Source organism: Jaculus jaculus, chromosome 9, assembly GCF_020740685.1.
Source record: "Jaculus jaculus isolate mJacJac1 chromosome 9, mJacJac1.mat.Y.cur, whole genome shotgun sequence".
Taxonomy (NCBI): domain Eukaryota; kingdom Metazoa; phylum Chordata; class Mammalia; order Rodentia; family Dipodidae; genus Jaculus; species Jaculus jaculus.
In genome coordinates this window covers 861,495-887,488 of record NC_059110.1, presented here as the reverse complement: position 1 = coordinate 887,488, position 25,994 = coordinate 861,495, and the positions used below count along the sequence as shown (strand labels likewise).

General features: G+C 42.7%; 3 protein-coding genes across 5 annotated transcripts in view; 1 reads left to right on the top strand and 2 right to left on the bottom strand.

Annotated features, from left to right (window-relative positions):
* Wdr27 (WD repeat domain 27) overlaps positions 1 to 2,776 on the bottom strand; it is a 146,592-nt gene extending 143,816 nt beyond the window's left edge. The window contains exon 1 of the mRNA XM_045159406.1: positions 2,402 to 2,776. The gene's annotated coding sequence lies outside the window, so the exon portion shown is untranslated. The remainder of the gene's footprint in view (positions 1 to 2,401) is intronic.
* On the top strand, positions 2,699 to 5,274 carry C9H6orf120 (chromosome 9 C6orf120 homolog). The gene is made up of 2 exons (XM_045159411.1): positions 2,699 to 2,730; positions 2,944 to 5,274. Exon 2 carries the CDS (start codon positions 2,985 to 2,987, stop codon positions 3,537 to 3,539), a length of 555 nt encoding a protein of 184 aa, XP_045015346.1. The 5' UTR covers positions 2,699 to 2,730; positions 2,944 to 2,984; the 3' UTR covers positions 3,540 to 5,274.
* On the bottom strand, positions 4,426 to 25,016 carry Phf10 (PHD finger protein 10). Of its 3 annotated transcripts, none has more exons than XM_045159407.1 (12): positions 24,933 to 25,016; positions 22,767 to 22,873; positions 19,115 to 19,245; positions 18,127 to 18,210; positions 16,609 to 16,742; positions 16,364 to 16,513; positions 15,450 to 15,559; positions 13,187 to 13,340; positions 10,787 to 10,942; positions 6,049 to 6,157; positions 5,598 to 5,786; positions 4,426 to 4,591 (listed from the first exon to the last, which is right to left on the bottom strand). In XM_045159407.1, the coding sequence occupies exons 1-12, from the start codon at positions 25,014 to 25,016 to the stop codon at positions 4,506 to 4,508; spliced, it is 1,494 nt and encodes a 497-aa protein (XP_045015342.1). In that variant the 3' UTR covers positions 4,426 to 4,505. The 3 variants fall into 3 exon arrangements, with proteins under 3 accessions (XP_045015342.1, XP_045015344.1, XP_045015343.1); XM_045159409.1 differs by having other exon boundaries at positions 18,127 to 18,204; positions 24,933 to 25,003; XM_045159408.1 differs by lacking the exon at positions 19,115 to 19,245 and having other exon boundaries at positions 18,127 to 18,204; positions 24,933 to 24,960.
* Between the last annotated feature and the right edge of the window lie 978 nt (positions 25,017 to 25,994).

Here is a 25,994-nt window from a genome sequence, read left to right as displayed (position 1 = left end):
ACACCTAAATTACAGAAACAACACTTAAATACTGTAGACACCACAGATGTTAGGTTTTCCATTTCTACCTGCTGGACCTACTGTGCTTCTTCAGAGATAACCCATGGAATAGCACATGCCAAACAGCCTACACACATACACATCACAGAAATAAGGGGCTGGGAAGATGGCTCAGTGAATAAAGTGTTTGTTGTGCAAGGCTGAGTACATGAATACAGTGGCCTGAGCATCTGTAACACAAGTGTGCCTACAGCAAGATAGGAGAAAAGAGAATCCTCTGGAAGCTCACAGGCCATCAAACCTGGTGAACACAGCTGTAAACAAGGGGAGACTCTGCCTCAAACAAGGTGGAAGGCAAGGATCAACACCTGAGGATGTCCTCTACCTCCACATGCACACATGGTCACACTCCCCAGCACACACACACACACACACACACACACACATACAAATTGTAGACACACCAGGAAGGGAAGAATGAAGCACATTAGCTGACTAACAGGAAAAGCTAAATTTATTTTTCTGAGATTACCATGCATCTCAGGGAATGAAGTGATGACAGCCCAGGAAGAATGCTCAGTGGGTGGGTAATGCATTTGTAGTGCAAGCCTGAGGACCTGACTTCCAATTCCCAACATATAAAATGACAGCACATGTCTACAATCCTAGTGCTAGAGAGGCAGAGACAGAAAGAGTCCTAGGGTTTGCTGGCTAGCTAGTCTATCCTAATCAGTGAGCTCAAGGTTCAGTGAGAAAGACTGTCTCAAAAATAAGGTAGTCTGACTAGGGAAGACACCCATTGGCTTCTGGCCTCCACTTTCTCGCACACACATGTGCACCCACAAACATACAAACATACATACATATGCATACACATATACATACACATAAAAAGAAATTCAGCACTAAGTGCCAGGGCAACACCATGGTTTTAAAGCTCAGTCAGTATACAAAACAGCCATCTCACACAAACTGGGAGCTGTGCATTTAATAACCTTTTATTGATACAAAAATAGTTCACATCAATTGTAGAAAATATGTAAAAACAAGAATTATTCTCTATTAAAGGGAACAACAGTTATAAATTTGTTATTCATATATACATTTACATGCATTTTAGAAAGAAAAATTGTTTTCCTTCTGATTATATAAGATTAAAATGTTTCCCTCTTAGTAGCTGCACAGGCTGAAGCATGCTACTTGAATTAGGAAAATATGATAAGGCAGTTCAACAGCAGGATGAACCCCCACAGCAAATGACAGACAAAACCATAAACTACCCTTGAAGCTTACTTACATTACAGCAAAAGGTAAAGTCCTCCACAATAGCCACCAACTAGAGGATCTCTGAGGACAAACGTGGCTATGGAGAATAAAATGAGTAACAGAGCTAACAAAGAATGTGCCCACATGATATTGTCTGCCTCCACAGGCTCCATGAAGGAGCTTAAATTTAAGCTAGCTTAAATTTCTTTTCCAAATTGTTAGATACACTAAAAACTCATAAAACTCTTCACATTTGGCTTGATTTAGAAAAATAATCTGTACCCTGCCTTTTAAATTTATTTGACAGAGAATGGGCACACCAGGGCCTTCAGCCGCAGCAAACAAACTCCATGTGCATGTGCCATCTGGCTGATGTGGGTCCTGGGAAATCAAACCTGGGTCCTTCGGCTTTGCAGGCAAGTGCTTTAACCACTAAACCATTTCCCCAGCCCTGTACCGGGCTTTTGTTAGCCTAGTGTACAGCCCACCATCCTCACTACTAATTTTGTACTTTCGTGCCATTATGACAAGTTACATTTAATGCTCTTATACTAAATGAATCCCCCCAAAATCCTATGCTGAATACCCTCTCTAAAGGTAACGGTGTTACGAACGGAGACGCTGGGGGATGAGGGTGGAGGATCCTGGGTAGAATCTGTGCGCAAGAGCTAACCCAATGACCACATGAGGCCATTCATTTGTGAACTCAGAAGCGAACTTCAGACGCTTGTGACACTTTGTGCATCTTGGTACTGGGATTCGAACTCCGGGTCGTTAGGCTTCACGGGCAAGGGCGTTAACCGCTGAGCCATCTCTCCAGCCCGAAGCAGGCTGTAGGATGTAGTGGCAGCCCTGGATACGGACTGAGAACACTAATGAAAAAATCACTAACAGCTCTGGCGCTGAAGTTTAAAACCCCATTTCCTTCCGTAATGGTTTGAAACAAATCCCACAACCATGCGGATGGAGGCACCTGGTCCTCCAGCGCGACAGGCTTCCTCCAGGGCGTGCTGGGCTGCTGGGCCGGCCCGGGCTCCGCCGCACTGTGACCGGACTCCGCGAGCGGCGACCACGGCGGCTCACCCTCGCCCGGCCTCCAGGGTTCAGGGAAGCTCTGGACTCCCCCCAGCCGCACCTCGGTTGGGACAGACATCAGCGCTGGCACGACGCACGCGCCGGTCCTCGGCGGCCTCGCTGGCCCCGCAGCGCACCGGCACCGAAGCCGACCTGGAACACACACGGGGCGCCCAACTACCCGGCCGCTGGCCCCGTCGCTATGGTCACGAGAGGGCCCGTGACACCAGGTCCTTCGTAATTCTCGCGAGAGCCGAGCACCGCCTCACTTCCCAGAGTCCAGGCCTATTGGCTGCACAGTGCTTCCGGAAGACCTCACTTCCGGCGCAGCTTGTCTTCTGCCTGCAGCGGCGAGTTCCGGCCCGGCCGGCCGGCCTGCTAGCCTGCGCGGTATGGTGGTGAGCCCGGGCCGCGCAGCCCACCCTTCCCCAGACGCCTGAGCCCCTGCCCCGGCTCCCTAGCTGTCTCCTCGCCGCGCCCCTCTTCCCATGCCCTTCTCCTTTCTTCCCCTTCCCTTGCTCCGCTCCCATGTCTGCTCGCTGGGATCCGAGTGTCTGCATTTCGGCCCGCCGGTCAGCGCTATCCTTGTGCTTTTCTACACAGTGACACCACATGAAAGCGTCCCCTTGCTGAGCGCCCTCGCGATGGCCGCTCCCTGGAGGGGCGCCCTGCTGGTGCTCCTGGCGTCACAAGCTGTAGCCCTGGTGAAGGGCTTGGAAGAGGAAGATGTCCCGGAGGAGTGGCTCCTACTGCACGTAGTCCAGGGCCAGATTGGGGCCGGGAACTACAGCTACCTGCGGTTAAGCCACGAGGGGAAGATCATTCTCAAGATGCAGAGCCTGAGAGGCGATGCGGACCTGTATGTGTCGGACAGCACCCTGCACCCCAGCTTCGATGAGTATGAGCTTCAGTCTGTCACCTGTGGCCAGGACACAGTCTCTATACCAGCTCACTTCCAGCGCCCTGTGGGGATAGGCATCTATGGCCATCCATCACATCTCGAGAGCGACTTTGAGATGAAGGTATATTATGACAGAACAGTTGATCAGTACCCTTTGGGAGAGGCCGCCTATGCTGATCCCACAGGTGCCAGTCAGAAACAAGCTTATGATCCCCAGGAGGCGCCCCAAGAGGAGGAGTCGGTCCTCTGGACGATACTGATAAGCATTTTGAAGCTAGTACTTGAAATTCTCTTCTGATTGCTTGGCATACCCTGGAGTACAGTGCCCTTAATCCGTTAGGGCAACTAGTCTGCTGTGGACCTTGCTACTTTACCTGGTGAAATTATGGTTACCTTTTCTAGACTAGGGATGGAAAAATAAAGCCATACAGATGTTACCTCAGTTACTCCCCAAGTAGGAAACACAAGCAAGCACAGTATTTGTTTTACAGATCAAAATTCCTGTAAAAGGAATATGCTCAATAAAAAGTTTAAACACATTTTGATTAGCCAGGTGAATAAAAAAATTATTCCAGTAGGTTATATCAATGAAAATGGATCTGGTACAGATCAGATCAAAGGCTGACAACTTTTAGAATTTTACTTTAGACAATTCTAATCAAGTTCAGCATGTCAGGCTTTCCAGAGGGACTAAAATCACGTCAGAAATACAGGCTCTTCCCAGAGCCTAGGCCCACAGTAGGAACATGTGGTACTTGCTACCCATGCAACCCTTTCTGGCTGGGTGACAGGCATGTACAAACATTGTTGCTGTGTCAGTTGGTGACACTCCTCAAGATCCAATTGTACAGTCTTAGGTCATTGGCACTTTCATTAGCTTGGGCTGGTGAGAACTCTGGTCATCAGGTAATTTTGTGATGCTACTTAGGGTAAGCCAGAAACCACCACCACAGATCAAGAGGATGGTAACTTTTCAGGCTCACAGAGGAATAAATACTTCAAATTAGCTTGCTAAATATTTCTGCTGAGTTCTTGGAGAAAGACAAAGCTCTTGGAGATTGGGAAAAAAAAAAAAAGATGTTTTGGAAAATGAACGATTTCTCTGCCTGGACTTATTTTCCAGGGTAGGAATGACTGATAATGAAATAAATCAACTTGCAGATTTTAAGGTCAGAATTAGTTAAAAAAAAAAAAGTTTTATTGGCATAAAAATGAAAATGTAAATAAATTTGCACCAAGTATTCCAAACATTAGGGTCAAAAAACTATCCCTCTTTGCTGTTTTTCCCCCTTCTGCCCACTTTCCTGGGTGTTGGGGGAGCCCGCTGACAACAGTCACAAATCCAGCGACCTAGGAGAAAAATTGTTAGTTAATATGGAGTGGATTTTTTTTTTTTTTTTTTTTACAGGACTGAGTATTAAGCCATCTAAACTCCTTCCTTAGCTGTCAATAATGACAGCTCTGGGGATTTTCAGTGGAGAGAACTCTTGCATAATCAGTATAACCAATATTATATGAAACTCAGTGCATGGGCAAGGTGATGGAGGATGCTATACAAATTAAAATTAACTACTGTAAACCTTCCTGAAATTGAACACAATCATGCTTCTAAAGGCTCAACAATTCCTAACAAAACCTGTTGCTGAACTTGACCTTTTTTCATTAGCCTTTATTTTATTTATTTATCTTTTTTCGTTTTTCGTGCTCTAACGCTGTCCATTTCTGGTGAACAATGGTATAGTATGACAGCACTTTAAAACTAGCATAAACAACTACACTATAAGCTTGATCTGAATTCCTGTAGGACCTTCAGTGATTGTTTAAGTCTAAGTGAGTCCCAGAAAACTTAGTTTTATAAAGTACTCTACTGTGTTAACTATGCAAGTAAGTTCTAAAATTACACAGTATATCTGTGTAATATTTTAGTACAATGTCTGATTTGCTCTGATCCTGTGTCATCCTGAAGTCACCTGGAAATGTGCTGCCTCACCTTATAGAAATATTATCTAGTATGAATAAAAGCATAGTGGTCATTTTGTTAAATTTCTAAATTACTGATGATAAAAAATAAAGCATTGAAAGAAATTGGTACTCTGTTACTTTAGCTATTTAGTAGGAAGACACCAGCTCATTCTATATATCAAGCTACCTACCTACTCTCCAAACCTAGCCTGAGCATTCTGCCATGTTACTTGTCTCTTCCTTGGACTGCCTAAGGAGGCTGACCCAGGCAGTCACAGCTTCAGTCATGTTGGAACATAAAGGTCTAAAGGCTAGGTAGCACATCATGCACACATAAAAAATGCTGACAAGAGTCTCAACACACAATAATGTGCTTTTTGTATTTCATCTTTACCTGATGGAATAGCACCAAGGCCCACACAAAAAGTATGATACCCTCTGTCACACACATCACAGAACATCATTTCTTCTTCATGGTGGGGCTGTCCACATATAATGCATGTCTTACACTCCATACACTGCCATGGGTAGGTTTTAATCATAGAAACAAGCTCCATGGTCATATCCAAGCAAGAAGGATGGCCTAAACCAAAACCAACATTAGTAGTATTTTACAAAAGAACTTCATATGACATATAAAATGCTAGTTTGCTTCTGACCTCTCAAGGATGACGATCATGCTTAACATGAGACGACAATGTAGATGATACATCAACTTTGTCATGCCTCACAAGTTACCCTATCCATCTGATGATTCTTTGCAAAGATCTAGCAACTATAAATGCTGGTTTTTGAAACAAGACATAAGGTGGGGTTAAAATCTTAGGAGACATCTCCGTACTTACCACTGTTATCACACTGGGAGCAGTGTATAAGTGATTCAGCCTTTCCTTTCTTGTTGGACTCCTTACCCTTCAGACAAATTCCACATAGAGCATTTGGAATGACCTTTGGCTGGAAGGGTAGAAGAGGGCTATAAATTCATGCCAAATTCTGTTATTGCCTTATCTTTACTTTTGGTAACTTGATAAAAAGAACCTTTTAGAAAGATATAACTGGGCATGAGCTGGCCAGAAAATAAAACTGCTAATGAAATCCTATACTGTACTCTGTAAACACCACGACCTTGTGCTGATTAAACATAGCACTCTACACGCCACATAGTGCATCTGTATAAAGACCAGGAAGGAAAGATGAAATCTAATGTCAAATGACACTATTAAAGTCCAACTGCCAGATGACCACACATTAAATCTTAGCCTAAGCTTTAACATTCACTTTTTAAAAAAAAAATGTTTTAAAATTTGGGCAGGAGAGATGGCTCAGTGATTAAGGTGCTTGCCCACAGAGCCTAATGACGCAGGTTTGATTCCCCAGTACCCACATAAAGACCAGATGCACAAAGTGGCACATGCATCTGAGTTCATTTGCAGCAGCTGTAGGCCCTACTACACCCAGTCTCTCCTCGCTCGCTCTCTCTCTCTGATCATAAATAAATAAATACATAAAGAATGTTTTAAAATTTGCCAATATATAACTGGATCTAAAAAATCTATAAAGACAATGTTTTAACATTTTTAACTGAAAGATGTCTCCTTTATACGCTGCCTCATGCATAAATGTAGAAAACTGAGCTGCCTGAATACTCTCGTTGCATCTCCAAAGAGCTATGTTAAAGGAAAGAAGCATTCAACATGAAATGTGAGACATTATAAAAAGGAGAAAAAAAGCTGGGCATGGTGGCGCACGCCTTTAATCCCAGCACTCGGGAGGCAGAGGTAGGAGGATCAACATGAGTTCAAGGCCACCCTGAGACCATAGTGAATTCCAGGTCAGCCTGAGCAAGAGTGAGACCCTACCTCGAAAAACCAAGAAAAAAAAAGGAGAAAACTTTTCAGACAAGCAAAAATAATCAAGTAGGAAACACACAAAACACATACTTTGAATATTAAATTATCTTTCAGCATAAAAACATGTAGTACTGGGGGTTTAAATATATTTGGCAAGAAAAGGTTTCCATATGCCTAAAATTACCAGAACAAGGAGGGTATCTGTACATCATAAGCTTGACCTTCACAATAGAGCTCGCTCACTATAGGTGTGCATAAATAACTGGTTTAAAAAAAAAAAAGAGCCGGAGAGGGCCAAGAATGAAATGGGGGCAGGGGAAATATAAATGAGCTGCAAGAGAAATGCTTTTAAAGTAGAATTATATTTCTGCTTTATTCCAGTACAGCCCAATAATTCTTTCATATCCCTTTCCTATGGTGCTGCCCCAAAAAGGAATCTAAACTCAAACTTCTTGTAATGGTTTAAAAGTCTCACTGGCCCTTGTATCACCTGTTAGACCTAAAAAAAAAAAAAAAAAAAAAAAAAAAAACTTGATTTTAATTGATTGTTTTTTATTTTTAAATTATTTGCAAAAGATGACAGAGGCATTCAAAAACAATTTTTGGCTTATTTATTTAAAAAAGTCAACTTTATACATAAATATGATAAAAACAATAACTAAACAGTCACAGATATCTCTACAAAATAATAAATATGGAAGTTAAACAAACAAATAAAACAACCCCATCAACTACTCTCCACCTTCTCTATGTGTTCTTATACCCTGCTCTCCCAGCACCTAGCAGAAGGCACCCACTGCTGTTCCTGCTGCACCCTAAGCAGTTTCATTGTGTGCTCCTTGGCCTCAGTAAATAGTGCACTTCTGAGGTCCACATTCTGGTTCAGTTAGGATCCCATCTGTAACTGTCATAATACTCAGCAGAAAGCTAAGTCAACAATCAATACTATGAAATCCTTTCTGGTTTATGATACCTGTACTAAATGTAAAAGGTATACACATTTAATACTTGTAGTTAAAGTTAGATACGAGCAAGTAAACACTAGTATCTTTCACTAAAGTCAGGGAGGTAACCACACAATATTAAATTCTGAAAAAACTTCTCAAAGGAGACCCTTTACAAAACAATTCAAAAGGAACAAACACAAGTGTAGTTATTCACATTCTAGAGCAATTCAAGTTCTACAATCATGAAAATACACATAATGCCTATGATTAAAAGGTATACTAAGAAAATTCAAGGTTTACTGTTAAGATCATAATAATGTTCTGTTAAATCACTGAAAATTTTTCTTACCCAATGATCTCCATGTTTTTGAGAAGAGGGAAAGATGGGAGAAGGAAAATAGTCAAAGAGAAGGGGAGAGAGATGGGGGGGAGGAAGGGAAGTGGAAAAGAAACAGAGAAGGACAAGACATACATGAGGACAGAGAGAGACCACTGTATTGTTGACTACAGTGGAGCTGCAGACAACACAGAAAGCAATACATAGTTGGTGTCAGTCATCTGGGCTCCAAGAAGCTACAGAGCCTGTATCCAGAACCTCACAAAGAGTGAAGGTTGCAATCTACAGAGCCTGGCTCCTCTCTCATGAATTTTGGGGTTGAAGGAAGGAAGAAAATGACGTGCAGAAATCCCCTGAAGATGAGTAGGACAGAGCCTACTCTCTCACTGAGACCTTCTCTTCTACTCAAATAATTTTATCATCAAAGTTTCACCAGCACAAGAAAACCAAAACTCTCTGAACAGTCCTCAGCACCTCAAATGAAAGGCTTACATGAACGTCTCTTCTTGAAAAATAGCAAAAAGGAAGTAAGACCTTGATGGTAGTGCTAGTATACTACAGATTTTAATTATATACACATAGGCCTGAATCCTAACAATTATGCTTTCTTTAATTTAAGGTTAATGTAACCTAAGCAATACTGTCCTACAAATCAAGGGCAAGCACTAGTCCATCAAATACATTATCCTTTTATTTACCTCTCATAGTTTAAAGTGTGTGTGTGTGTCTGTCTGTGAGCTTCAGCTTGAAGTACCCTAATGCTTAGGCACAACTTGGCTTATTAATACTTTTCAATAATCATGTTCACATTAATATATACTGTCTAGATATTAGCTGTTCCCATCTGTAAAACGCCTGAAACTCTTTTAATGTTCACAGATTATAAAATGCATATTTTGCATACCAGTCTCCCTTGAGTACTATTAACTAGGATTAAGCTATATGATTTATTCATTAAATCAATGATATTATGGATAGTTATTCATTTCCAGCCCGTATTAAAACATCCATTTCAATATTCTCTAGTTTATGATGCATGATCAAACAGGCTCATTGCTGGAATCCCCTACTCAGCACTGAAGACCTGACAGGATAGTGTGTTTTGATAGTGAGCTCCCACTAGGAGCTCTGAGACCAGTGAAACACTTGCTCATACAGGCTGTTTCTGAAATGTAATCTTTGGAGTTCATTTGCTTTTGATTACTAAGCAATAACTTAAATCTTTAGTTTAAAAGGCTTAGATAAGCTATATGTGTAAAAATAAATACAAATCATATAACCACAATCTATTAAAGGGAACACTTGTAGAATGAGGCTTCAATCACTGGCTATGGCTATATTTTTAAGTTAATCAAATACAGGCATTTTTCTAATAAAATAAGGATTGTAAATTATTCGGTCTTCTTCCACTCATGAAATGAAAAGCAATGAAATATTGGGAAGTTTCCCAGTGAGGCTGAGAAAGAGATGAATCACAGCTGACTTCCACTTGTTCCTGTGGGTTATATGACATAGTCACAAATGCTGACACACAGATGTTTAACAATTCCATTTGGCCAGGCTCTCATCACCTTACTTGAAACCTTCCTTCAATACACATTCACAATCCTAGCAGAATGCATATCCAACAACATACCAGGGGAAAAAAAACCCACTATATTCTTTACTATCACCATCCACAAGATACAACAACATGAATTCCATTCTTTCTATGCTATTCCTATATCTCTGTGTACCACTACAGCTCCTCACCTCTCACCCAACCTTCCAAAGGGGAGAGGCAGACAGAAAGGAAATGTTAAAAATAGTAACAGTAATTTCTGACATGTGATCTTACTACTAATCAGACCCAATATCTAACACATAGATTTCAGTCCTTCTCAAAGAATGACTATCAGATGTCAAAGGATAGGCTAAAAGCTACCAACATGTAAGTAAGTTTCACTATTTTCTATCCTGGACTTGGTACAACTTGACAGATGGATTAAACAATCCTCAGATTAAGCCCAGATCTTCTTAATGAAAGGCACTACAGAAATGCCACTTAGTGTGACATGTATATACCCCAGCTCCATCAACTGCTCAGATATTCAGAATGCCAGATAAGTATGCCCTGTTCTCAGAAAAATAGTCATAATAATAATAATAATTAAGTATCAAGTTCTGCCTTGAAATAATGTGTTAAAAGTACATACTTGTCTGGTTATAATTTAAAGACGGAAAAATCAAAAATTGTACATTTACAGAAAAGAGAAGTAATACTATAGCCAAAAGTGCCAGGAAAGCCACCAGAGAAATAAAGCAGAAAGAAAGCAGTGGATAGGCGTACACCACAGGGACAGCGAGGGAGGCACAGCAAGTAAGCTCCACAGTCTGAGGTTCAGAGTTAACATGGTTCAGGGAGAGGCTGCTCAGGAAAGAAGCTGAGTCAGGGGCTTTTTTCTTCTACCTTGTACCCAGGAACTGATTTGGACAGTACAGAACGTTTGGAGCCATCTTTTCTTGGAGTAGCCGCTTTGTCTTTTGATTTCTGCCTTCCCTGGAAGGGGTCCTCCTGGCTGTCAGCAGGGCTGTCTCCTTCAGAAACATTGCCTGAGGAACTGTCCTGGAGCAAGAGAAGCAGAAACAAAAGTTCCTTCAAATTACAACGGGGGGGGGGGGGGTAGAGAGATGGCTTAGCGGTTAAGCGCTTGCCTGTGAAGCCTAAGGACCCCAGTTCGAGGCTCAGTTCCCCAGGTCCCATGTTAGCCAGATGCACAAGGGGGCGCACGCGTCTGGAGTTCGTTTGCAGAGGCTGGAAGCCCTGGCGCGCCCATTCTCTCTCTCGCCCTCTGTCTGTCTTTCTCTCTGTGTCTGTCGCTCTCAAATAAATAAATAAATAATTTTAAAAAAATTACAACAGGGCTGAGTCTGAAATTTTTGATACTATAGAATATGTTTGAAGGTTTAAATTTTCATCAAATGAAAAACATAAAGATCATCCTAATAAACTTATTTCCAGTGGGGAGTAAGTTACAAGTTCCCCCACCTTTCTTACTTAACAACTCTAACATGCTTAAAGCTAACCCTTTCTATAAGAGCTCCAATCAACTGTTTTCTGATATTAAGTCAACAAGAACAGAATTATCAGCTTTAGCTATTACACTATGCATCTTCAACATGGGTCATGCCACAGGAACATTGTTTTCCCTCAGGAAAAAATAAGTGTAATTCCTTTAAGTAATAAATACCATTATGAAAGTCCTACAGATACACAATTCTCATGACTGTAAATGACACAGGGACATGGCCCTATCCAAAACAGTATCAGGCATATTTTAACTGCTCAAAGCTAAAGTCCTCAGCATCTGACCATTTAATTCATTTTATAATAACAATTCTGTGTTCACAAAAATTTAAAAAGTTATACATGATAAAATTAAGCTACCAACAATCAGTTGAAAGCACTCTGCCATGATTGGGCACATGTGCACACCTTCCTTATCTGTTTCCAGTCATGGGCTTATATTGTGCAGACACCTAAGCTCTCTCTCAAATATACTCCCAGTCTCATAATGTTCCCTCATTCCAACAGTGAGATCCACATCATCACACTGTGTGCACAATGACACTATGTCCATAATCACAATGCTTATTATACACTTCACTTTGGTAAAGTATGATATGAATTTTCCAATCGCTCTATCAAGTAAATGTATATGTTATCACCATTGTGGATAAAATTCTTTTCTAATTTTCACTATGAAAAATATTGCTAACATTTGCACAGTACAGAACATTTGGAGCCATCTTTTCCTGGAGTAGCCACTTTGTCTTTTGATTTCTGCCTTCATTTCTATTTCAACTTTGCTGTCATTAGGTTAACTCCTTAGGATGAACTAAGCTCCTTAGGATGAATTCTCTTAGCAAATTTTCCAAGTACTATAAAACTTAAAATTCTTGATATGCTTTCTCTGAGTATCAGATTAATCTATACCCCTCAGAATAGTGTAAAGAAGTCAGATGCATGTTTCAAACTTGCCATAGTTCCCTTCTAGCAACTGACAAGTGGCATAACCACTGTAATACTTGGACAGGACCTTGTTTTGTGTAACATGTATATTAAGTATGTCAGACACACATACTTGTTCTGATTGGTTACAGTGCAAGATGTAAGATGGCCAGTGTCTTACTGTGCATTACTAAAGCTGGACCCTAAACTACCTCAGAGTTGCTGCCGTTCTTACGCTCCCAAGTGCACCCTCATCCCCACTGCCTTGTAGCAAAGTTTTTTGCTAAGTCACCAAGGAAAACTAAATGAATGACACGATACTAGGAAGAGTAACGTTTTCCTACAGGAAGCCGCAGATTAAGCAACAGATGCACAAATTAATATACCGTTCCAGGCCAATAAAAATGCATTTCTTTTATGGGGAGGTAATATGATGGAGAATGGAATTTCAAAGGAGAAAGTGTGGGGGGAGGGAGGGAATTAACATGGGATTTTTTTTATAATCAGGGAAAATGCTAATAAAAATTTTAAAAATGCATTTCTTTGTGGCAAAGGGCAAAGTCCACTTGGCTTAATATTTTAAGCTTTATCAACAAGCTGAATAAAAGAGAAAACTAATGTTCAGTATTGCCTGCCTATCCTTCTGCTCACAATAAAGTTTTTTAAAACAAAATCTACCAAAGGTCATGCAGAGATTACTTATATAAACACACAATAAATAAACAGTCTCAATGAAACTATCTGGAAGTTATACTCAACTGTCCTTTACAAAGAGTATGGTAAGAGAATTCAGTTTAAAATTCCAGAAAATCAAATCAGGAAATACAGGATGTCTCCTGCTAAGGTAAGTTTTCCTACCGAAGTGCCTTTATTTTTCCTCTTCTCATCCCCTCGGCCATCTTCTCCATCATCCGAATCACCATCGCTATCTAGTGCTGGGAGCTCTGGGTCCAGGGGGGGCTCGTACAGTGCTGTGTTTAATGGCAAATACCGAAGCTCATCTGGCGAGTACCTAATTAAGAGACACTGCTTTCACTCTTTCCTGTATTAAGTAGGAAAACAGTATTCTTTAAGCTGTAACATTAGCCTTAAACTTCTTACTCCCACACATTTTAGAAAAGTAAGTAGGGACAGTAATTATTTGTTTGCATCATCAGTTGTGAATAAGAAATAACTTTTAAAAAATAGCACATTTTTTCACTTGACTGATCATGTCAAGTATACAGCTGATTCTTCTGATGAAGAGGTAAAGTCTTTCCCCTTTACCTTCAACCCCCAAAAATGATAATGTCAGCAGACAAGGTCAAAGTGCAGCAGCCCAGAGTAACACTTGAACATGGGCCCAGGCACCACCTGCTTCACCCTGTCCTGAGCTACTGCTACTTTTCTCCCCTGTACCCTTCCACCTATAAACCAGGCACAAACAGTCTACCTCCTAAAACTGGCAGGAGGGTGAAATAATTCCACTCATGGCATGGTATATGTGCATGTGTGTATGTATGCATATATATTACTTAAAATATCACTGAAGAAACAACTTCAGGCCAAGCATGGTGACACTCATCTTTAATTTCAGGACTTGGGAGGAAGAGATAGAAGGATCACCAGGAGTTTGAAGCCACCCTGAGAATATATAATGAATTCCAAAAGCCGGGCGTGGTGGCGCACGCCTTTAATCCCAGCACTCGGGAGGCAGAGGTAGGAGGATTGCCATGAGTTTGAGGCCACCCTGAGACTCCATAGTGAATTCCAGATCAGCCTGGGCTAGAGTGAGACTCTACCTCGAAAAAAGAAAAAATATATATATAATGAATTCCAGGTCAGCCTGGGCTGCAGCGAGACCATCCCTTGAAAACAAAAAAAAGAATAAGAAAAGGCTGGAGGAATGGCTTAGTAGGTAAAAGTGCTACCCTGAAAAGCTAAAAGACCCAAGTTTGATTCCCCAGGACCCACGTAAGCCAGATGCACAAGATGGCACATGCTTCTGGAGTTCATTTGCAACAGTGGCACGCTCGTTCTCTCTCTAGCTGCCTCTTGTGTTCCCCCCCCACCTCTCTCTCTCTCTCTCAATGCCTCTCTCAAATATAAAATAAAAAAATAATTTTCAACGACAAATTTTTTTCAACCAAAATCACAAAGCATGTGGTCTAACATTTAAACTTTCTTCTGTCTGGAGCCAGACTGGCAATCCCTTTCCATGCCAGATGGCACATAGCCATCTTGGCCTTCAATAAACTATCATGTCCCTTGTCCCTGGGCTAACAGCTCCCTTGCTAAGACAGCACCAAAAATAATGAGGCTGGTACACTGCCATAGGACTTTTAATAATTTCCTGGCTCAAAAAGCAAAAAGTACTAAAACATCTGCACATAATTTAAATTAGCCTTTCAAATGGCCAATATGATCTTGTATTATTTTAAATCATCCTGAGAACAACCATTACCACAATGAAGTTTAATGCTGAAGGAAACACTAAAACTTTAAAAGTAGGAAACCCATTAGCCCTAGTGTTGGGAGGTTTGTTATACTGAGGCTGGAAAGAGGAGTATAGGACACATCTGGGCAGATGGAAGTAGCAAGCAGGCTGGGGCACATCCTCAAGTTTATTCTGTACTACAGCCCGAGTGTCAAGTGCAGACTCTGAGAGGAAAGGTCTGGAGCTGCATATGAGATTCTAGTTATCTGCTGCTGGACCCTGGACTGGACTGGACTTTTGAGCACTGAAGTACTCCAGAACCTCTGGCACCTGTGAAAAACCCAGATAGGATGGGCAGGGGTGTAGACACACCATGTTTCATCATCAGGTATTGGAATTCTGAATAAAGTGTTTTTAACACAGATCCCAAAAAGATAAATATATAAAATATATTACATTATAATGATGAAATTGGGTTTTCTCTTGTGAATTTTTAATTTTTTGTGAGCAATACTATCATGCCCACCATAGTGTCTTATTTGTACTGTTTCACATTCCATACCCTCATTTAGTTCTTCATGAACTGTTCATTTGTTTAAAAAAAAAAAAAAAAGATTAGTGACATAAAGCCTACACATCTTCTGGTGTCATTCATAAACATAAATACACCTGACTCTGAAACCATATACTAGAACTACTGAATACCTCTTGTAATACTCCTGGAACTGTCCGGGGATGAGAGCCACTGGGTAAGAACTGACCTTGGTTCTATCAGTCGGCAATACTTTGTACTTCCCTTGAGGCACCTGGATAACCTGTGTTAACATGAAGAAATATGAAAACTGGGCTGGAAAGATGGCCCAGTGGTAAAGGTGTTTGCCTGCAGAGCCTAAGGACCTGAGTTCAATTCCCCAGTACCCACGTAAAGCCAGATGCACAAGGTGGCACATGCAACTGCAGTTTCTTTGCAGGCACAAGAGGCCCTAGTGTGCATGCCTATTCTGTCTCCCTCTCTACTTACAAATAAACAAAACTTTAAAAAAAACAAAATAATAAATTTTTTAAAAATATGCAAACTGATTCCATGCTGGGAATCAAGGCTTCTGGAAAAGAACCCTGATGTCCATTATACACTATAAACCTATGTTCCTGCCCCACAGATCTACCAGTATCAGTAGCACTGTAAGCAGGAACCTAAGGGACAGTGAGTTTCGCCTAGTGTTCTCCATGAGCAAAGATTGGAGTAAGGTAGGCTGTCTCTGGCTTACCATGCAGTGGCAGCATGGAAACCACTCTGTACCACACCTGCTCCCTCTATGACAAAAGGGAGATACTGGTCCACTCTTATGTAGCTACCATGAAAATCAAGAAAGCAAATATGGGATGTTCTCATAAACACCGATGAAGTATGATATGCAGTTACTATTAGTCTCACTCAGCAGAGTACCATCCATAACAAGAGTTCTCACAAAAAAAAAAAAAAAAAAAGCAAGCAGCATTGTTTCTAGGAGAAAATGGACACTGAGCTGGTACCAAAACACACACTAATAAGGGGAGTGACGAGCACTCTGCAATGACAACAAAGGAGGTCCAGGTGCTGCTCAACTAAGTCACCCTACATGTGTCTGTAAGTCAAAGTAAGCTCTTCTTTCTTCCATGCGTTCCCGGTTTAGGTTGCTGTTAAATTCAGCTGCTTTTCTGGCGGCTTTCTTAATGTATTCAGGCACTTTGCTGGCTTCAACTTTTTGAGTATTCTGTTGTTGCATTTGCTAAAATAAAATCATTGCAATGGGAAACTGTAAGTAATTTGTGAAATGTTATTCTCCCCGACCCAAAACAGGCGTGGGGCACGTCCATCACTTACAGAATACTCTTTATAATGATCTGTGATTCGTTGACGCTCTTTTTCTTGTAGAATAACTGAATACTCAGCGTGTTTAGCTGGATATTCCTTTATCATTAAATCAATGACCTCATCACTGCGCAGTGCTGTTAAGCCTATTTTAGACACACATAAAAAAGTAAAGAATCTTTTACCACTAAGTAAACAACAAAACCATGTTTCACACATAGCTTTTCTGTCAAAGTATTCAGCTTCTACAAGTTTTACAATAGTTTAAAGCAAAATAAAAAGAAAATCTATCATTCCTAATAAAAAGTTAAGCAATTTAAAATGATTAACTTGGGCTGGTGAGATGGTTTAGTGGTTAAGGTGCTTGCCTACAGAGCCTAAGGACACATGTTCAACTCGCCAAATCCCACATAAGCCAGATGCACAAAGTGACACAAGCACACAAGGGGGCACACACATCTCGAGTTCAACTGCAGTGGCTAGAAGTCCTGGCATGCCAATTCTCTCCCCCTCTCTCTCCCTCCCCCCCTCTGTCACACACACACACACACACACACACACACACACACACACACAAATTAAATTAAATTAAATTAAATTATAAAAGGCAGTTTGTTTGGCTTGCTTCAAAAAACAAGATTAACTTGAAAAGGCAAAGAAATTAATTAACTGACCTAACTAGTATATTATAAGTTACTTTACTTAGAAATGATTGTTAATGATATATATTAGCCATTGTTAATACTGAACATTAAATATGCAAAAAATTTCTCAAGGTGTATTTCCTCATCTTCAAATTCTATATACCAGAAACATTACAATCAATTCACATATCAAAAAATTCATCAGTATTTACACATCACATAATTTCAAAAACTCATATCAAATTTTACCAATTGCTGGAATGAATATTTATGAATTTCTACTAAAAAGTCATCATGTTGCATCAAATACTTATTAAAGAGAAAAATTAGGGCTGGAGAGGTGGCTTAGCAGTTAAGGCATTTGCCTACAAAGCCAAAGAACCTCAGTTTGGTTCCCCAGGACGAGCGTAAGCCAGCACAAGGTGGCACATGTATCTGGAGCTCATTTTCAGCGGCTAAAGGCCCTGGTGCACCCATTCTTGCCCCGCCCCCCCCGCCCCTGTCTTTCTCTCTCTCAAAATAAAACAAATAAATAATAAAACATTTTTAAAAAGAAAAATTAAAAATAAAGTATAGAGATAATTATATAGAACTAAATGTGACAAAATTTACCTTCTAAGAGATAAGGATCTATGGGTTGTATTTTATACATGAAATACAAACATTTTAATAGCTCTGTGAAAATTGGCAGAAATTATATTGCTATGAAGTTTCATTCATGTCCCTTACATTTGAACAATAATCCAAAATGAAGTAAACAACTTAAACAGTTAAATACTTCTATTTATTTTGTTAATTTTGTACGCTATTTTAAGAAAGGACACACTTATCCCACATCAACTACAAGTGCTCAGCTTGGAAAAGTGCCCTTGGAGTTACTGATTACCTAGTGTGCACTGAGTTTCTGTGATGACGTTCAGTTCTCGTAAGTACAGCTTCTCCTTGTGAGACAAATCTCGCCGCTCTAAATCTCCAAAAGAAGGACAAAAGACTATTACTATGTCATGTTACATAGTCCAAATCTTATAAATTCGGGGAATAAATGTTAGTAAGTTAAAAATAGATTAATCTAAAAAAAAACCCTAAGTAACTATATTAACATTGTAAACTATGAACAGCTTGTCTTATCCAAAATATTTGCTTTGTTTCTTAAATTCCCCCCAGGTAGGTAGGCATGATGGCACATATTTATAATCCTAGCACTTGAGAGGTTGAGGTAAAAGGATCAAGGACAGCCTCGCCCACACAGTGAGTTTAAGGCCAGCCTGGGCAACACAGCGAGATCCTATCTCAAAAAAAAATTCCACTAGAAAATTCTCATTCTGGTGAGATATAAGAAAATGTCAATTGTGAGGACACATACTGAATGACAGTAGTAAGTAAAAACTATCAAGTATGACATATAAAACAGAAAATTCATGACCACGACTTGCAAGAAGACAGCCTATCTGTTAAAATTCAGATGTTATTGTGGTTGGTTAAGCTCAGCCCCAAAAACTGGCTTCACGGCTGGCCTCTTCTTGAGCCAGCCCCTGGACCAAGACCAATCAGCCCTCATTCTGGCTCACCTGAGCCTAAAGGTAAGGCCCACCACAATAAGGTTATAAGTAGCCACTTACCAGGTAGGCAGGTCTCTCCTTGCTGGCTGTATATCTCTCATGACCTTTCAGGTTCTAGTAAGCCTCCTCATCTGCCTGGGCTGAGACGAGGGGAAATCTCCCCACCCCTGCTCCCACATGGGCTTTAGCCCTCTTGCATCCCTCATGGCAGGAGCTCTCTGTCGTTCCTCCTCTTGCCTCTTAATCTAATAAAACCTCTCTAACCCTTCAGAAAAAATTTATTTGTCATCCATTACATACACTAGGCTTAAGTACCTGGATACTTCCGCTTGAAGGAGGTTACCCCCAGATATTCACTGACTTGTTCCTGAAGCATGTAGTACTCTCCTGTTTCATCAGGTGGCCACTTGTACTCTATCAAGTTTTCTGCAGGATAGTAACTAAAGCTAAGACATAGAGCACACATTAGGCCTTATATATGACTTTGATTAAACTTTAATCACATTTAATTCTGAGGGTATTTTAAAACAAGTATTAAAATTCTGCTATGATTATTTAGTGTTTAGCAAGGAAAATTACAAAACAGGCAGAAGGAACAGAAACAATGACCCCATACTCCAACAAATACACTGAAAATGACACATTCTCTACACCAATGATCCAAAACTCCACACCAACAAACACTGAAGAAATGACACTTTCTCTCCACCACAAAGTACCAAGACTCATGAACGCAAGGACAGATGTATTTTCAGACTAAGGTACAATAAGAACAAAGCAAGGTGGTCATTCTTTTTGAAACAATACTCATAACAATTATTTCTTCCACGTAACATAAAACTTAAGTAACTTAGAAGTCTTTTATGCTACTCATTGAGTCACAAACATCTGAGAAAGCAGTATGTCAGTGATGTCTTTCTCATTCATCTGGACAATAAACTGCTATTCTATTTCTATACTCCACAAACCCAGAAAAAGGAATGGACATTTGCGAGTTTCAGTATATTACATTCAATGACAACCCTGAACTGTAAAAAGTAACATCAGAATCTGGGCCATCTCAACATCTAGATTTGAGGGAGAAATGTGACAGTATTAATCTTTCATGTGCCTGACCCAAAACACTGTTCCCAACCTGGAGGTGGAAAACCATATATACATGCAAAACTGTTGGAAGTAAGCCTCTACCTTATGTTATATCACCTATAAAAATTAACTCACGGGCTGGAGAGATGGCTTAGCGGTGCTTGCCTATGAAGCCTAAGGACCCTGGTTCAAGACTTGATTCCTCAGGAACCGCATTAGTCAGATGCACAAGGGGGTGCATGCGTCTGGAGTTCGTTTGCAGTGGCTGGAGGCCCTGGCATGCCCATTCTCCCTCCCTCTCTTTCTCTCTCCCTCTTTCTCTCTGTCACTCTCAAATAAATAAATAAAAGTAAAACAAAAATTAACTCACAATGACTCAAAAGCCTGAATAGAAAACCTGAATTGGTAAGTTGGCAATGGATCCTTAAATATGATAACAAAAGCACAAGCTATTTAAGAAAGAAAGAAAGAGAGAGAGAGAGAGAGAGAGAGAAAGAAAGAAAGAAAGATGGGGGGGCTGGGGAGATGGCTTAGTCAGTAAACCGTTTGCTGTGCAAGCATGAAGATCTGAGGTTCAGACCCTTAGCACATAAATAAAATGAATGAACAGAACACCCTGTGCCTATAATCCCATCACTAAGAAGGTAAGAGACTGGAGCAGCCCTAGGACTTGCTGACCACCAAGTCTAGCCAAATCAGTGACCTTCAAGTTCAGTGACAGACCCTGTCTCCAAAAAATTAGATGGAAAATGACTGAGCAAGACACCTGACACCAACCTCTGGCCTCCACATCCCAGTGTGTATATGCACCCACACATTCACATGCCCACAAACATGTACACACACATGCACACACAAATTTGGACCTCATCAAAATTTTTTAAAATGTGCATCAAAGAACTATCAAGAGTGTCCAGGGACTGGAGAGATGGCTCAGCAGATAAAGGCACTTGCTTGCAAAGCCTGATGGCCCAGGTTCAATTTCTTAGGACCCACATAAAGCCAGATGCACAAAGGGGCTCATGCATCTGAAGTTCATTTACAGTGACAGGAGGCCCTGCCATGCCCACTGTCCTTTTTGCCTTTCTTTCTCAAATAAACAAAAAATTTTTAGAGTGTCCAAAGGCCATAGAATGGTATAAGATATTTACAAACTATATCTGATAAGGAATTAATATGCAAAATACATAAAGAACTCCTATAATTCAACAATATAAACATAAAATTGAAAAAGGGGCTGAAGAGATGGCTTAGCGATTAAGGGCTTGCCTGTAAAGCCTAAGGACCCTGGTTCAAGGCTCGATTCCCCAGGACCCACATTAGCCAGATGCACAAGGGGGCATGCGCATCTAGAATTCTTTTGCAGTGGCTGGAGGCCCTGGCATACCCATTCTCTCTCTCTCTGCCCTTTTTCTCTCTGTCACTCTCAAATAAATAAATAAAAATAAACAAAAAAATGGACAAAGAACTAGAACTGACATTTCTCCAAAAATACACATGGCCCATAAGCACATGAAAAGATGTTCAGCAAGCATCCCTAGTCATGGATATGCAAAACAAAATCAGGGAGGGAGGGAGGGAGGGAGGGAGGGAGGGAGGGGGGGAGGGGGGGGAGGGAGGGAGGGAAAACAAAAAAAAAGCAGGCAAGGAAACAACAAAGCTTAAAAATCTGAATTTTGGCACTGTTGTGAATACAAAATGATACACTGCTTAAGAAGTTAAGCACAGAATTAACATATGATGCCAATATTCTTCTAGGCATTTGTCACCAGGGAGTTAATAGGGATTATTAATGCCACAGGGATCCTAATGACCCCAGCCAGAAGGTGGAAACACCTTAAATATCTACCAAAATGTGGGCTGGAGTGATGGCTTAGTGGTTAAAGCACTTGCCTGTGAAGCCTAGGGACACAGGTTCAATTCCCCAGTACCTACATAAACCAGATGCACAAAGTGCTACATGTGTTTGGAGTTCGTTTGCAGCAGTTGGATGCCCTGGTGTGCCCATTCACTCACTCACACTCATGTTCTCTCTCTCTCTCCCTCTCTCTCCCTCCCTCCCTCTGCCTCTTTGTCTCAAATAAGTAAGTGAATGAAGTTTTTTTTAAAAAAAGAAAAAGAGGGCTGGAGAGATGGCTTAGCGGTTAAGCGCTTGCCTGTGAAGCCTAAGGACCCCGGTTCGAGGCTCGGTTCCCCAGGTCCCACGTTAGCCAGATGCACAAGGGGGCGCACGCGTCTGGAGTTCGTCTGCAGAGGCTGGAAGCCCTGGCGCGCCCATTCTCTCTCTCTCCCTCTCTCTGTCCTTCTGTCTGTGTCTGTCGCTCTCAAATAAATAAAAATTAAAAAATTTAAAAAAAAAAAAAGAAAAAATTGATATTGTTCCAACATGGACCAATCTTGAGGAACCTAGCATAAGGCTAAACAAAAGTCAAATACAAAAGAACAAGTAATTGTACCGTTTTATTCATGAAGTTGTCAAATTCAGAGGCAAAAAATGGAGCTATGGTTGTTACCAAGTGAATGGAGGGAGGGAGGGAAGGAAGAATTACTGGTGGGTTATACAATTTAAGTTAATGAAAAAGTTTTGAAAATGTATAGTGGTAATAGTCGCACAACCCTGTGCATGTAATTAATGCCATGGAATTGTACAATTCCAAAAAATTACAATGGTGAATTCTATGTATTTATTTTTACCGTAATTTTTTAATGGCTCTGAGGAGCAAGTCTAACAAAACAGTAGACATTTTTTTAATAACTGCTTTTGCCAGGAATTGGGGTTAAGAGAAGAGTTAATACAGAGAAGAGAAAGATACCACCTAATCCCCCCCATACATACACACACACACACACACACGACTATTTAACAGTAAAGTGACAGTACCCAAGGTCTTGACTTGAAGTCTCACAACTCCTAGAGCTGTCTCCTGAGCCCATCCGCCTCCTTTTGGATGGCTGGGTCCCATCATTTGAATTATCTTCATTATCATCCTGTATATTGAAAAGATTCAAACAAATAATGAGGAGAATGAATTAAGAAACAAGGAGCCAGGTGTGGTGGCACACACTTTAATCCCAGCACTTGGGAAGCAGAGGTAGGAAGATCGCACCCTGAAACTACATAGTGAATTCCAGGTCAGGCTGGCCTAGGAGGAGACCCTACCTGGGGGTGTTGAGGGAGTGGTGAACAAGATTATGTATCTTTCTAGACTTCCTTAAAGTCTCAACATGTGAAAGACTTTCTAAGGACTACTTATAAATATGCTGTTTTCTATTATGATTAAGAAGATGAAGGCATGGCAATAAGCAAGAGCTGGAACAAAACTGAAAATATCTTCTACACACACAAAAAAAAACATGCTCAATCACAATTTTCACAATACAATCTACTTTCACTTTCTTATCAACAGGAATAAAAATGCTTTTGAAATTTGAATCAAACCTTCCTATACCAGCTTGGGTGGGGGGGGACAGGAGAGGAAAATATAAGGATTATTACAGCCTTCATTCAACTTACAACTGAATTTGCCCATAGTAATGTATTCTGGCTACTGTCGAAAATAGCACTGTGAAAATCGGAACAGAATAGGCTACCCATTCTAACTATATTTTTATTGTAAAATGCAGCTAAAATATACTTTAATTTGGGGTCATCAGTTTATGATACAGCAATACACAGCCAAAAAGGAACCACTTATATATACTTTAATATAACATCTCCAGTATCTGTGTGTATGTGACCAGCACGTCAGTATGTTCAGCCACTCCAATAAGGAAATGAATAAGCAGTCTTTTTAAAATGATTTATTCCCCTCCAAAAAAATAAAAAAATAAAGTGACTTATTTACATATTCTTCAGGGTATAAGACCTAAAAGTCCTTTTTTGTTGTTTTTTTTAGTCAGATAATGTAGCTTCTAACACTAACAATATTTTTTGTTAACTATCATGGCCCACTTGCTACCTATGAAAATGAAAGCCTGAGAAAGGAAGGGAGGAGGATACTTAATAGGCTGATATTATATATATGTAACTACAATGATTGTAATGGGGAGGTAATATGATGGAGAATGGAATTTCAAATGGGAAAGTGTGGGAGTGGGGAGGGAATTACCATGGGATATATTTTGTAATCATAGAAAATGTTAATAAAAATTAAAAAGAAAAAAAGAAAATGAAAGCCTGAAACAGAGAGCGGAGGCAGTGCTGGGTCAGGGCCCAGTGTTGACTGCCATCACTAGCACTTCCAGAACTTTTCAGCACTGGGTACTGGCCCCTTATCAGCCCTGTGGCAGGTAATGCTGGGGGCTTCTCATCTCAACAGCAGGGAGCACAACAGCGCCCAGGTTACAGCGCTGACGCAATGATCACACGAGTGTGTTCATACACTCAGAGCAAGAAGTAGCATGAATTAGCGCCGTGGTGGTGATCAAGTCTCATGCTTCAGGGTTTTGGCTCCATGGAACCCAGACATACTTTTGTTTCAAACAGCAAAATGTAGAAAAACATTGGCTTTTTCACGCTTTATAAAACAAGAACTCAAACGCCTTGAGTATTCCTTTACGACCAGCAACCAAGTGCGGGCTGGAGAGCAGACCCAGGAATTTACACTTTCGGTAAACGTGACAATTGCAAAGTTTCATGTTCCATACCCGAGTCATCATTCGTCCTGCGAATCCAAGTACTTGTTTGTCTCATTTGTGAGTACTTTAAGAAACTGATTCCCTCAAAAACGAAGTTGCTACGGGCAGCACACACGGAAAACGCCTAACCGGGGGAACCCGGTGCCGAGGCCGCGGGCGGCGGCGGCTCCGCGCGCCAGGTGAGGCGACTTCCGGCCGGGCTGCCCCCCCGCGGCCGCGGGAACCGTCCCGCACCGGCGGCTGGGCAGAGCCCCGCGGAAGCAGAGCCGCCGGGCGCCCAGCTTTCCCGAGTCCCGCCCCGGGCGGCCTGCAGGCCGGCGGCCGCCGAGTTCGGGAGGCCGGCGCAGGACGCGGCGCCCCAGGCCCCTCCGCGCCGCACTTGTTGCTCCGCCCGCCGCCGACCGCTCACCTTCAGGGACTGCGCGCCGGGGGTGGCCGGACCGCTGTCGCACGGCCGCGGGGACAGCGCCGCCCCGGGCCCGGCCGCCGCCATCAGCCCGAGCGCGCCGCGCCGCCGCCGCCGCCGCCGCCGCCGCCTGGTCCCGGCCGCCGCCACCGCCGCCGCCGCCGCGCGGGCCGCCCGGCGCCCCGGCCCCGCCCCCTCCGCCCGCCCGCCCGGGGGCCGGCCCCTGCCTCCGCGCGCCCCGCGGCCCGCCAGCGCCACCGCCATGGCCGCCAGGGCGCCCGCCGCCGCGCCGCCGCCTGGGCCCGGGCCCGCCGCCGCGCCGCAGCCGCGCCCGCACGCCGCGCCGCGCTCCGCTCGCCCGCCGCGGCCCCGCCCCGGCCCGCCCGCCCCGGCCCGGCCCCCGCCGCCCCTCGCCCGCACCCCCGGCCCGGCCCCCCGCGTCAGCCGCCGCCCCGCCCCCGGCCCTCCTCCGCGGCTCCCGAGACCCGCGCCCGCGGCGGGGCGGCCCGCGCCTCCTCTCCGGATCCCAACCGCGTCTCCTCCCCGAAGCGCCCTCCTCCTCCGTCAGCGTCCCGCCCCTCCCTCAGCGGGGTCCCCAGCCCGCGGCCCCGCCTCCTCCTCCAGCCTGCGGGTCTGCGGCCCCTCCGCCCACGCAGTGCGCCTTTCCTCACTGGGTTCCCGGCTCCGCCCCGCGGTCCTCTCTCCATCTCCCATTGGGGTCCGGGGACACCCACCTTTGTCCTACGGCTTCCTTCTGCCCGCCCCGCCGCCCCTGGCAAGGCCCAGATGACAGGGGAGCCCGAGATGCTCCACGCTGCTCCCCACTCAGGGGAAGACCGAGCCCGCCGGCACTCACAGGACCCAGGCTGGTGGTTCGGGAAGGTGGGAGCCACGCTGTATATATTAGTCTCGGAGCCAGACATGGTGGCGCACACCTTTAATCCCAGCACTCTGGAGGCAGAGGATCGCCTGAGTTCGAGGCCACCCTGAGACTACATAGTGAATTCCAGGCCAGCCTGGGCTACAGTGAGACCCTACCTGGAACCCCCCCCCCCCAAAAAAAAG

What these genes read in the sequence shown, in the direction of transcription:
- C9H6orf120 (XM_045159411.1), top strand. Translation starts at nt 2,985, where the DNA reads ATGGCCGCTCCCTGGAGGGGCGCCCTGCTGGTGCTCCTGGCGTCACAA.
- Phf10 (XM_045159407.1), bottom strand. Translation starts at nt 25,016, where the DNA reads ATGGCGGCGGCCGGGCCCGGGGCGGCGCTGTCCCCGCGGCCGTGCGAC. An exon ending in ATCATTATAAAGAGTATTCT is followed by an intron (nt 16,514 to 16,608) that starts GTAAGTGATGGA and finishes ATTTTATTTTAG; the next exon opens with CAAATGCAACAACAGAATAC. An exon ending in TTCCAGGAGTATTACAAGAG is followed by an intron (nt 13,341 to 15,449) that starts GTATTCAGTAGT and finishes TCTCTTAATTAG; the next exon opens with GTACTCGCCAGATGAGCTTC.